The 13194-nt window shown below is 46.2% G+C and overlaps 1 protein-coding gene across 1 annotated transcript in view; it reads right to left on the bottom strand.

Moving 5' to 3' along the window:
- Clvs2 (clavesin 2) overlaps positions 1-13194 on the bottom strand; it is a 78399-nt gene that overhangs the window by 56900 nt on the left and 8305 nt on the right. Inside the window, exon 2 of the mRNA XM_004630238.2 lies at positions 6929-7103. Coding sequence (XP_004630295.1) covers positions 6929-7103 — 175 coding nt within the window. The remainder of the gene's footprint in view (positions 1-6928; positions 7104-13194) is intronic.

Genomic DNA, 13194 nt, shown 5'->3' with positions numbered 1-13194 from the left:
CTGCACCTTTTGTTTATCTGCTATCTGCGTATAAGACCCAGCACTTTATTCTGAGGGCTAAGGCTCTCGGCCAAAGCACACCCTCACACACGAGTAAAGCAGCTTCCAGGTGCCGCTCGCTTCGCTTTCCGTGATGCCGCCCCTGACAGGAGGCACACTTAGCTCACGCAGTCCCTCATGTGAGAAGCAAAATGCCTCAACATGGCTCTGCCGGTGCACACAAAATGCGGATACAAGCACTCCCTTCGAGGCAGCTGAATGAGCGCAGGTCACGGTCTGCCTGCTCCTTTTCAGAGATGGCCATCGTCCCAACCCCTACCATAGATGCTGCCTTTGGTTCCAGAGGCAGCCTGGAAGCGAGCCGGCTCTGCCCACACTGAGCACTGTGGGCCTGAAAGGGAACAGCAGGCTAACAATCAGGTCAAAGAGCACACTGGAAAAAGCGGCTCCTTTTCTTTAGTGTGAATTCTTAATTTAATCCAAATCTCACCAAGGCTCCTTTTCTAGCTCTCCCCAAACATGCACACACACACACATGCAATTTCCAAGGGCCCAGAGAACACAGCCAAGAGAGACAGAGGGAGGCTCATGGCCTCGTCGCTTGCTTGCCAGCCGTGAGCAGGGATTCCAAGCCATTGCGCCCTCTGCTCTGACTCCCTGCAGCCCGCGGGCTCTCTGCAGTCCAGCCAGGTCCTTTGGGACAGCACTTCCTGCCTTCCGCATGAATGGTGAGAGCTCTCGAGGCACAAGCGCTGGTGCCTGCCACACTGCCAAGTGCTTGAGCCCAATGAAAGGGGCAGCAATTGGACAACACAGCCTTCAGCCTTTCATGACTCCCATGGCTCTTGTACAATCCAGCACTGTATCACACTCTGGACAACAACCCTACATCTGTTTTATGTAGCAATTCTAAGAGCTACTGAGGCCCTGCAGCAGCCAAGCCCTTTGCCTGCAAGCCATGCCTTGACAGTGCTCTATCCTGGAGTGGGGGAGTCCTGAGAAACTGTGACACAGCACAGAGACGCAGCAGGGTGGCAGGAGAAAGTGACAGCCAAATACATCCAAAAGGCTGTTGCCACACAGGCCACACCAGGATCAGTTTCCACAAACATACAAGTTGGAAGATTCCAGATTCATAAAGGAGTCCGAGGTTTTCATTATTAAGGAAGTTCTCAGGATATTTTACCAGGAAAAGAATAAAATAACTGGAACCAAAAGTACATCATTTCATTAGAGAGCTAAGCTAGGCAGAAGTATTGCAGGCAGTCCGATGGGGGCAGGGGGCTGGGGAGGGCCTGGGCAGAAGTGGAACACATCTCAGCGGTGGCCAGAGACACAGTGGAGAATGGGCCTCCAGACACAGGGAGGACAACCAGGACTGCACGCTTCCTGGGAGGACGGCACCAGGCCTAAGGAAGCCTCGGCAGGCATCAGTCGCCCTGCCTTTGTTCTTTGCATACCTCGTTACCTGGTTTCTTTCCACAATGGACAAGCATTGCCTAAGCGAGCACACTTGCATTCCTATCCGTTAATCATAGTAACCCACAGTGTACTCAGAAAGGTATTGCTTTATACAGTTTCCTGTAAAGTGGGGTCCCTGAGCCACCCATTCAGGCTGCTCCTGTCTCTCAGGAGCTACATCCCTCCCTCTCAACAAATAGCTTCCTGTTCTTAACCTCTGTTGTTCCTAGAATTTATTCTTCTATTTCTATAGAACCTGAACTTGGAATATCAGACATGGAGCAAGTCAGGAGTTACTGGAGGTCCTGATGACACAGGGAGGAAAAATGACCTAAGGTGGATGCTCTCCAAACGGTACAGGGGAAAGTGATGTTCCAACCAAAAAGCACCTGGGACAAGTCCATGCTCTCTGAAACCAAAGAATGAATTTTAGGAACAAGCAGAGGTTACTGACAGAATTTATTTACTGGGGGGAAAGAAAGCTTCTGTCTGAGAGAGGGACAGAAGTGGGAGACTCCCGAGTGGGTTGTCCCCAGGAAGCTGTCTCTTCTAGAGACTTTTATAGAGGAAAAACCATGCGGTAAGGTTGGTCTAAGGTGGTAGAGAACATGGAAACTCCCTTAGGTGGGCATGGAGTGGGACAAAACTATGGCCAACCAAGGAGATTACAAGCACCATTGCTCAGGTAAAATTGATTCAATCCAGTACCAAATGGGGAAGCTAGTCACGGAGCAAGTGGGCATGAATATGGGAAGGGTCTCTTCCTGTTGGGGTTGGGCTAGTGACTCATTTGGGCTCAGTCAAGGTGATTGATTCCTATGTAGAACATCACTCCCTGGCGCCCATTCCAGGGAAATATGTGGCTACATTTGTTTACTCTTTTGTCTTGAGGTCTGGCCCACAGCTGGGAGTGCCTGTCTTTTCAGTTGCAAAGTCACCTTGTCGTCCATCTTGTCTCCTTGAGGGCCTGACCCTGTCTTACTGCCTATAATACTTCTATCTAATTCAGCTGCCTACAACACTGATATCACCTGTGTAACAAGTTCACTGAAAGTCCAGAGTCGGAGTTGTCCCAGGCATACCCAAATGCTTCATCCTTTAAGTGGCTTCCCAGGAAGACGCTGACAGTCTGTAAGTCATGTTCGCTTCATCTCACATTGACTTTCTGAAAGACTTCTCGTTTCTGTGACAACCTTAATCAATTAACTTCTTGTAAACGGCAAGGCAATTTTTCTCTTTTTCTTTTTCTCTTCAAAGAAACTTGAATACTTTCCTCCAAGGAAAGTAAGTACTGTCTCTCTCTTCAAGAAGCTACATTACACTGGAAACAGTGATAGATGGCCTCTATATTTTGAAAACATTTAGAGATTCCTCAGAGAAAGTACACAGAACTGCCCTGAAGCCAACCTTTGAATAGTGTACCAATTTGTAGCTGTGTTCCCAGAAGATCTCTTCAGCTTCCTGCAAGGGTTGTCCTCCCTTCCCCAGAGGCCTGGGGTCTGGCTGTCACACGTGGAGCCCCGCACCAGGAAAGACACAGCGCTGCCCCTGGTGTCAATCGAGTACACAGCCCAGGGCAGCCCCTTGGGACTGTTGTGGTCCTGAGTGCAGCCACCTAGTCCAAGAAGGAAATTTGACCTCTACTGAAACGCGAAACTTGGGAGTCAGGTGGGCATGTTTACCCTGACCTGGCCACTTATCCTTAAGGACAGGCCAAGAATCACCCAAACGAGATTTATGGAGGACACTAAAATCCAACTCTGTGTATGAGCCGCGAGATCGGCTGAGAAAGCCACCTAAGCATATTAAGTTCTGAATTTTCGTTTCCCTATTGTATAAAATGTTGTTAACATGATTATCTCTAGCGTATGCTGGGACTTCTCCAGATCCAGCTCCCTTTCCTCCCATCCACATCTACACCTCTACCCCAAAGGCCTCTCCAAAGCAGAAAGGAAAGTAGGAACTTTCTTGTCAAGATCCTGCCTGGGTCTGACAGCGCAGGCCATGCGGCGCACACGCAGCCCTCCATCCCACACAGCAGGCCTCAGGTCGCCTCTCCGGCCCCTCCCGGGTCACGGAGGACATTTGCTCACTCACTTACCTCTCGTCCTAGCTATGCCAAAGCAGGTCTATGGTGCACGTTCAGCCTCCACAAGCCACACACCTGGCCCAAGTCTGTCCTCACTGTCCCTGTGGAGCACTCTCCTTGTCTCCATCCGCATGGCCCCCTGCTCAAAGCCCTCAAATCCAGGCAGAGACACCTTTCCAGCAGTGCCGGGAGCTTCTCCCAAGAGAAATAAACACGAAATGTCACTAGACAGAACAAACTCACTTTTGTGGTTTCAACATGAAAACTTTTTTTTGACACCGTTTGTGAAAATATCTAGATTCATCAGAGAAGCCTTAGGAAAAATTACAGACTGAGAGTCTACAGTCTGAGCTGTGACTATCCAACATGACGCAGATGCCCAAGGTCAATCAACGGGACCTCATCTCAGAGCAGGCAGCCACTGAACTGTGAGAAGGGAGCATACCTTGGAACATATAACCTGGAAAACGAGCAAACCCACACCAACCTTTACTCATCGATCTTCAGGAGGCCCACGCTGTGTTCTTTCTAATGTAATGATACTTTGAAATCAGCATCAATGGATAAATTGAGATCCACGCAAGTTGAATAATTTGTATGAGCTCTTCTTTTATTTTTTTTTAATCTTTTATCTATGTATTTGGTACAGGGTCTCACTACACAGCTTGGACTAGTAGTGATCCTCCTGACTCAGCCTCCACAGCACTGGGATAACAGGCATGCACCACCATACCTGGTTTCGGGGGCTGGCACTGTTTACCCAGGGTTCTGGGGCCAGCACAGCATGTGGTACTGGGTATGGAACCCAGGTCCTAGAGCTTGCCAGGCAGGCACTTAGACCACTGAGTTATCTCCTCAGCTCCTGTATGAGTTCTTGATATGTAGCAAGGCTGCCCTTACACCAGGCCTGTCTGTCCCAAGTGCATTCTGTCCCCACCCTCTGCAGTGTCTGCTTGAGGCTGTGCCTCAAGAGTTATAGCCGTGGTCCCTGTCTCTTACACAGTTTTCTGGAGCTGGGTCATGGCAGCTACTCCGTGCCTGCAAATGAAGATGCCGGTGACATGGACAGATGGGTTTGCAGCCATCTGAAGCCCAAGAGAACTAGGCTCCCTCAGAGCAGGAAAGTCCCACTCACAAACAGTTCTTCAAAGTGTTTGTCTGATCTACTATTGCATTTTATATATCTGGTTCCATTCCCTAGGAAAATTTTTATTTGTCTAAATAACAGTGATGTTGCAGTAGAATTATGGCATGATACAAACTATTACTGAGTGATTGAATATAGTCTCATTTCTTAATTTCCATTGTTGAGTTAAATGGAAAACATTCACTTCTGTGAGGTTGGCAGTTTTGGTGATGGTGGTTGTCCTCAAATGTTTTTCAGTCTCATGTTCATCTTGAAAAAGTATTTATTTTATTGAGGCTATTATTCAAAGAGTGCACAGCAACATTCAATCATATTTTTTACACAGTAAATGTTAAACAACGACCTGATTAAAATGTCAGAAAGTGTTACTTCCAGAGAAGAGTGCATATGCCACAACACACGGGTCCACGGAAGGCAGTGAGCAAGCCACCATTCTGGGATTCAGGATTAGTGTAGCTTGAGGCTGAGTTCGGGGGAAAGAAGAGGGACACAAGCACGAAGGCCTCATCTCAACTCAAAGCCTGCATCCCCCCTGGCTCTTACATAAGCTGCGGTTGTGGCCATGGCTAGTGGGAGCGCCCACTGGCCACGCTGAGTTCTCAATCTGCTTTCCAACAAGGGCACCATTATTATTCACCACAGCCAGAAAACACAAAAGACAGAAACAGCAAAGTACTGGAGTTATTTTTAATTTTCCCTTAAGATCTCCCCTACCTGGCCTCTAATTCCCAGGGAAGATGCAGGTTACATATGGACAGCACCAGGCCAGGTATTCCTGGCCATTCCGTGCTTTGGCACAGTTCACCATAACCAGTCTTCCTCCCAAACTGAAGGACTCTGTAAACACAGCCATACAGGGCAGAGTAGACCAGGTGCCATTGGACACGCACATCCCCTGACACGTGCCGTCCTGTGCTCTCTCCCACCTAATTAGATACATCTGTGGTGCTTTAAAAAAGAGAAAAATAAAGGTGCCACTTGCAATGAGACAGCAGCAAGGCTGATCACCAAGAGAGGCAGGAAGCTGGTGTCAGGACAAACCGCGGAGAATGCAGAGCCGCTGGTGCGTCTCATCCATCCACCCAGGCAGAGCCCAGCTGTGACCTCAAAGGGTGCACGTGTCCCGCCAGCACGGAAGTGGTCCATGCCTGGGGACAGTGGTGCCCGAGTCACAGGAGAAGACCTAGCTTATTTAATATAAAAAGTGGAACACCTGGACTTGAGGGATAATCATACAATTCATTATTTTAAAATAAAGTCCAGGCATGGTGGCGCATGCCTGTAATCCCAGCGCTGGAGAGGCTGAAAACAGGAGGATCACCACGAGTCCAAGTGAGACCCTATACCAAGCACATAAATGAAAAAATAAAATAAAATAAAACAAAACATATTCTGGGCAGTAAAGCCTTCGCTATTAACTTGCAGATTTCTGGACTATGTATTGCAATACAGAAGATAAATAATATGACTCAGGTGAACTTGCAAGTGTTTCTAGAAGCTTAGAATTCTGTAAATATTGTGCACAAAGCAGCACATAGTAGAGAGGTCGCTGGACATCCCAAAAGTCAAAAGAACTTGAGGATAAGGATCATGGCATTACAGTACATGGCGATTCATTTTGCATTTTGTAATTTCTGATCAGTCCTGATCAGTTAAATACCAGTCCCTGCAAGATGCACCATTACTAGACAAGCTCCATGATAGCCCCTCCACCAAAGAAAACCAATTAAATCTAGGAAGTGATTCAAAACACTGAGTTTTGTTCCATAGAGACAAAAAAAAAAAAAAAAAAAAATCTTGGTTAACTTCAGATAACATGAATATAATGCTGATCCTATCCCAAATTCATTAGGGTAAGTGGAATAACAAAGCAAATATATATGTAATTAACTAATAAAGACAGAAAAAGACAAAATAAACCCAAATATCTAAAAGTTCGAACCTAATACCATGCTGCACATTTTGATTACTGAGAAAAATCTCAGTCCACCCCTGCATTTATGTGTAGCCACAGGCTCAGCTTCTGCCTACCGTCAGAAATGCTCATCTAATCAAAGGCTAACATCCTTTGGCCTTTCTGCATAATCCTTTGGTCACTTGCATTCTGACGTCTGAGCTCCACAGCTGTACATATTTTGCTTTCATTATTTCATACGACATTTTCTCTTCCAAGCCCTAGACAAGGGAAGGTGAGGCGCAAGACCTGGGCGCGGAGACTATGGCGCACTTACCTGCAGGCCTTCAATGGCCAAGCGCAGCATGCTGGGCGTGAGCTTGGAGGCTTGCTTGAAGGTGAAGTTACTCCAGTCTATGATCAAAACAAACCCATTGACTTGAAGCTCAGGATCTTCAATCATGGCTTCTAAAGAAAGCAAGATAGCTCGCAGGATATCCACCAGTGTGTACCTGGCAGCAAGAGAGGAGCGCTGAGTTAAACCCAACAGCCACTTGTTTGCAGACTCTAGACTTTTAGCACAAATCTTTCAAAAAGCCTCAGGAATTTAGGTAAGTTATTTTATCTAAAAAGCTTCTTTAAGCAGTTTCCTTTTAGCTTGGCATGGTGGCATACACCTGTAATCCCAACACTGGGAAGCTGAGGCAGGAGGATCACTCTGGGTTTGAGATCAGCCTGGGTTACAAAGTGAACTCAAGGACAGTCTGAACTACAGAACAAGACCCTATCTCAGAAAGCCAAAAAAAAGTTTCTTTATATCATTCTGGGGACATGCTAGGATATCATATAAATTACAACCAAATAACAATGATTTGAAAATTCCACTGTTTTATACTTCATAGCTATTTTAACTTCCTCCAGGCCTTTCTACAGTTCTCTAAATGTTCATTTCAATTGCTTCCCAAAGTAAGCAAGGTAAGATTGCCCATGGTACACCTGTCACTTCTGTTCTTGTAGGGTTGACCCTCCGTGTATCAGCCATCTGCATTTGTGGATTCAACACAGAAGTAAAATTTCTTTCTATTTTTTAAGATAGAGTCTCATTACATAGCTCAGACAGGACACAACTCCCACTAACCCTCCTACCTCAGCCTTGTGAGTGCCAGGACAATAGGCATCCCCACCATTCCCTGCTGAAAAATCATTTAAAATTTTTTTTTTAAAAAAAAGTAGCATCTGCATTGAGCAAACACAGATGTTTTTCTTGTCTAGGTACTAAAATATAAAGCGATGTGCACCCCACTTCTATTGTGCTAGGTGTAAGTAATCAGCAGACCACTTAACTAGGGATGAGTGACAGTATTCAGCACGTCGCATGCAAATTCCATGCCACTGTACAGAGGGATTGGGGACGACACTCTGAGGAGACCTACAGCCAAGTGGATTTGAAAATTTGAGAACGAGGCCTGCAGGCCTCATGGACAAATAGCAGCCCTGAAGGGACAGCTGTGAAGAAAAGCGTTGGCGGATGTCAGTCACTTCTCCTGAGTCTGCATCAGGGAGGAGAAGGGAAGGTGAGGGGGCAGAAAGGGAAGGCCTCAAAGTGCACAGCGCGCAGGCCTGCCCTCCGGGAGCACAAGGCTCATTCGCACTAGAGTGGGCTCCTTAGTTTCTCTATCTTACACAAAGGCACAGTTCTCTCTCTCTCTCTCTCTCTCTCTCTCTCTCTCTCTCTCTCTCTCTCTCTCTCTCAGAACCAGGGATTGAACTCCAGCCCTTGCACTTGCCAGGAAAGTAGGAAAGTGCTTATTCCACTGAGCCATCTCCCTGGGCCCAAAAAGCACAATTCTTGACACATTCAGTATACCGGTGCCTGAAATGGGGCAGAACTGGGGGTCATGGGCCCCAGCTGCATGTGAAGATACTGGCCCCAGGAGGACAGCAGAAGAGTAAGCAGGACCCAACTGAAGGCACTGCAGAGGCAAACCTGTGAAAAGCAGGCATCTGAGCAGTCGTGGGCCCTAAAACCAAGGGGAGAGCAAAGAAGGACACACAGGGTCCAGAGTCATGGCCTGGGAAACTAAAATCTTCCATCAAAATCAATTGCACATTAATTCTAAAATCTTGGGGAGATGGATGGACGTGTGGAGTTCTGAACACAATCTGTTATATTTGAGAAATATGCAATACACTCTGCAGGAGACACCAAGTAAAATACATAGAAAAGTAGATTCTAAACTCAGGAGAAAACAACACTGAAAATTCTGGATCCCGAAGAGTTCACACCCTGTGATCAAAGAGATGGAGGGTGTAATATGGCCAGCATTGAGAGAAATACCAGACAATTATTCTAACACTGAAGCTCTAGGAAACAGCAGCATTTTGAAAGAATTCAACGAATTGATGGAGGATGTTAACAATTTCAATTTCTGCACAGCCTATAATTTAAGATTTTTGTCTTGAAACTTTCAAGTGAAGTCTGGGAAAAGCTACAGAGACCTGGACTGAGGGTGAAGTGGGGTGCGGGGAAGCTGGGATAGGAGTGAAATGCTTGCAAATTAGAGGTGTCAGGCTCACACCAGAAACAGTGAGCCATGGAGTGAAGAGACGACCTAGACCCTGGGAAGCAGACTGTGGCAGCTGCTTCTGCAGCTCAAAGTGCACCATTTCCCCAAACGACTCGAGTTTTCTAGTTTAGGACGCAGTGGTACTGCACTGGGTAAGAGCACCACATTCAGTCGCTCCTAAGGCTGCGCTGCTGTGAGTTATGCTTCCATGCACGTGGCTGGGCACGCATCGCCACCGTTCACTGCCTTTAATCTTTTAGGAAGAGTCCCAGAATGAGCAGCTAGGCTGAGTAGAGCTGCTAGTTTTCATTTTTTGAGGAATCTCCATGCTGATCCCTGCATCTAAGACAGAGGACCAAGATCTGGAATACACGAAGAACTCAGAAATGTTAGACCACCTAAAATAAAAGAGCCAACCAAAAATGGAAAGTAAAACGAACAGACATGCCTTAAAAGAAGTACCCTAAGTACACAAAGAAATGATTGACATCACAGACCATTTGAGAAATGCAAATTAAAGAACACTGAGATTATATCTTATTTCAGAAAGAATAGCCACCACCAAGAAATCAGATAAGGACAAATGCTGGCTAGGTGGTGGGGTAAGGAACCCTTCTGCCTGTGGGTGGGAGTATACACTAATTAGCACAGCCACTGTGGAGATCAGTACAGTATGGAGATTCCTCAAAAAGCTGAAACTAGAAACTTCACTCGACCTAGTTACTTGCATTCTAGGGACCCTCCTAAAAGAGTTAAAGACACCGTATGCCAGTGCCCCCTGCACCCCCATGTGTGCAGCAGCACAACCCACAATAGATAAACGTTGGACATGGCCAATATGTCCACCAACAGATGAATGCGTAAAGAAAACACGGCACTTACTCACCATGGAGAACCACCCCAGCATACGCTAGAATACTCAAGTCCCTTGTAGAGAAACCAATACACCCCAAGATCACAGTGTTACATGAAATAAACCAGCCATGCAAGCATAAACATCATATGGTTCCTCTAGAAGACAAACCCAAAGTATAAATTGAAGAGCAAAGGTAAGGGTAATAGGGGCCGGGGAGACAGCTCAGTAGAGTAAACGCTAGCCTGGCAAGCGCAGGATCTGAGTTCAATCCCCGATTCCCCCCCACAAAAAAAAAAAGAAAGGGTAATAAAAAGGGGGGAAACAGAACTTCACATGGGGATGGGAGTAAGATGGTGGAAGAGAGGAGGAGAATGGGATGAAAACAAACACACAGGGGTCAACTCTCCATGGGGGATGGGATGGAACCACTATTTACTGCAAATGTGTACTAATTAAAAAAAAAACTTTTAAAGGAACTTAAGTAATACAAAACTAAAAGTAAAGAAACTGAGCTTTTCAGAAAGCTTATGAAATTTAAATTTCAAGGACTAATTGCAGTTTTAATATTTGAGGGGACAAAATAATATATTTTTGTTACGCTCCAACACTAAGTAAATAACTTTTTTTTTTATGTATTTGGTAGAGGGTTTCACTAGTAGCTCAGACTCATGGTAATCCTGCTTTCAGCCTCCCCAGTGCTGGGATTATAGGTGTGCACAACCATGCTTGGCTCAGTGGGCCCAGCATGGCATGTGGTGCCAGGGATGGAACCCAGACCCCTGCGCTTGCCTAAGCAGATGCTTAGTCTGCTGAGCTGTCTAATTGGCCATATAAATAACTTTTTAAATAAAAAAAGAGAAACATTTAGAGGCAAATGGAAACAATGTAGTAGTTCAAAAAGGAAAGAGAAATTGACAGTGGATCTTTGCGTGACTTCCAACCCCCTCAGGGCCTCACTCCCGTCAGTAAAATCGGAATTTGGTACCGAACTCTCTTCAGCACTCCAGCATTAGCCGAGAGCAGGAGACCACAGGACAGTCTCCACCCTGCCCGCGGCAGCGGTGGGTCCCCAGGGAGCCCTGAGGTGGGCACGCATGGGCAGCACCTTTGTCTGCAAGCAGCAGGGCCTGCCCCTCTCGCTCCTGCTCAGTGTCAAGGCTGGGGTAGCTGTGTCACAGACTCAAAAGGGACACCCTAGTGACACATGTGCACACTTCCAGGACACCGCAAACGTTCAGCAGCAGTTGGAATACACTTGTGCAGCGCTGGGCAAGGTACAGTCAGAACTGAACAGGATTTACTTGAAATGTTAATGACAGGCCTTAGGGTAGACCATCATGATTACAAAAAACAAGATCAGGAGACTGTTTTGGCCATCTGGATAGTGTAGGGGCCTTCTTAGAGCCCTTGGGATATTGCATCCAAAAACATGTCCTGAATACGTAAAAGAATAAAACATTCTGTGGAGCTTTATTATCTGTTTGGCATTAAATGTGTGAAAAATGCATGGTTAATGTCCCTATTGCCACCTCACACTTGTCCCCCATACACTGTAACACAGTGTCCTAATGCCGTGCCACGACCCGAAGCCCTTGAACCTACGGAGACGGGAACGCAGGAGCAGGAAGCTGCTGCTTCTGATAAGACCAGGTGACTTAATAAAAACCAACATACTGTCTGACACCGACAAAAATATCACGGTAAAAAACAAAAATGAAAATCAGAAAGTTCCACCTCGGAATGTTTCTTCACTGGGAAGACGATTTACTCTTACGTTACTCATGAGAACATCGAAGAGCGCTAATAGCACACCACCCCAGAGGAAAGCCTGAGTCCGAAATCAGCTTCAGAAAGATCATACATTCCCATGTGGCGGAAATCAGTCAGGCACCAGGAAGGGCTAAGCACAAGAGATGATTTTCTAAGGGACATCCTTGAAGTACAGTTCTCCTCCTATAAAAACCTAGAGAAAAATTTCTATATACCCCTTTACATCAAAGCAAGCGAGGCAAGTCCCCGGATCAACAAGGCAAGAAGGCAGTTTTTAAGAGCAAATCTAATGATGTTTTAAATTTTAATATCTTGCTCCCAGATGAGAACTCAATGATCTTTATAGTAATCATTTTACTTTATACATGTGAGAAGAGAAATACAAAAGGCATCTTTGCAAAAGGCAGCCAAAGAGCAGGCCGACACCACTCGTGACTCGGCCCGGGCCTGCACTGCCCGACGTGGCGCGTGGCCACCATCAGCAGCCCAGCAGGCTACTCTGCAGATGAACATCATTACCCCAGCTCTCGCCAAGAGAGCTCTGCAGAACATCTTGCAAAGGCACAAGCATCTACAGATTTACCTCTTCAAGAATGGCCTCATCATTCTGCTCTTTTAAATTAGCTTAGCTTGTCATCTACACCGCTGTGAAAGAGTTCCCGTGTGCGACGGATCCCTGCACTGTGCACGTTCCCCTGGAGACACCCTTCCCTCGTAGGCTGGAAGAGAGCCTAAAATAAAAACCAACACACACTGCAGCTCTCCACCGACTGTGCTTCCCAAAATAGCCATCGCTAAAACTTGAATTCGTGGAGAGAATTATGCACGACATGTAGTAAGAAAAATCATGACACCAACAAAAGATTTTGCAGCTGACACCAGACAACACAGACCACTGCTCTTGGAAAGAAATCAAAGCTGCTACATTTAAAAACAAAAGTGGGGAAAGACTCTGCCACTCTATGACTCCTCATTACTCACCATGTAATCAGGAGGAACACATTTAATGCCAGCTGAAGTTTTTAGTTATAAAATCTGTCTGCCTTGCTCAGCAGGCTATACGTTCATGAATTAAGAATCTGGGTAATTTTTATCTTAATTTACCAATGTCTTTTTAATGTAAAGCTCATAGATGTAGCAAATGCAAATCAATGAGGATTCTGGGCTACTTTTCTGACCTCAGTTTCCCCCGGCACCATGAAGAAGTCACTGGCCCTACAGAGCCTGCCTGCGTTTCCTCTTTATCCAATGCAGACGCTAAGGGCTCCTCTGCAGAACGGAATGCAAAGCATGAGCCCAGCCCTCCCATGCAAAAAGTCTTCAAATGTTCACACCTCTCTGCACTTAAGAATTTCCTTCTTTTATCATCGCATTATCTACACTTGCTCTTGTACTTTTAAACCCTGTGCT

Source organism: Octodon degus, unplaced genomic scaffold (assembly GCF_000260255.1).
Source record: "Octodon degus isolate 3935 unplaced genomic scaffold, OctDeg1.0 scaffold00034, whole genome shotgun sequence".
In the NCBI taxonomy this organism is placed as follows: domain Eukaryota; kingdom Metazoa; phylum Chordata; class Mammalia; order Rodentia; family Octodontidae; genus Octodon; species Octodon degus.
This window is presented reverse-complemented; position numbering and strand designations above follow the sequence as displayed.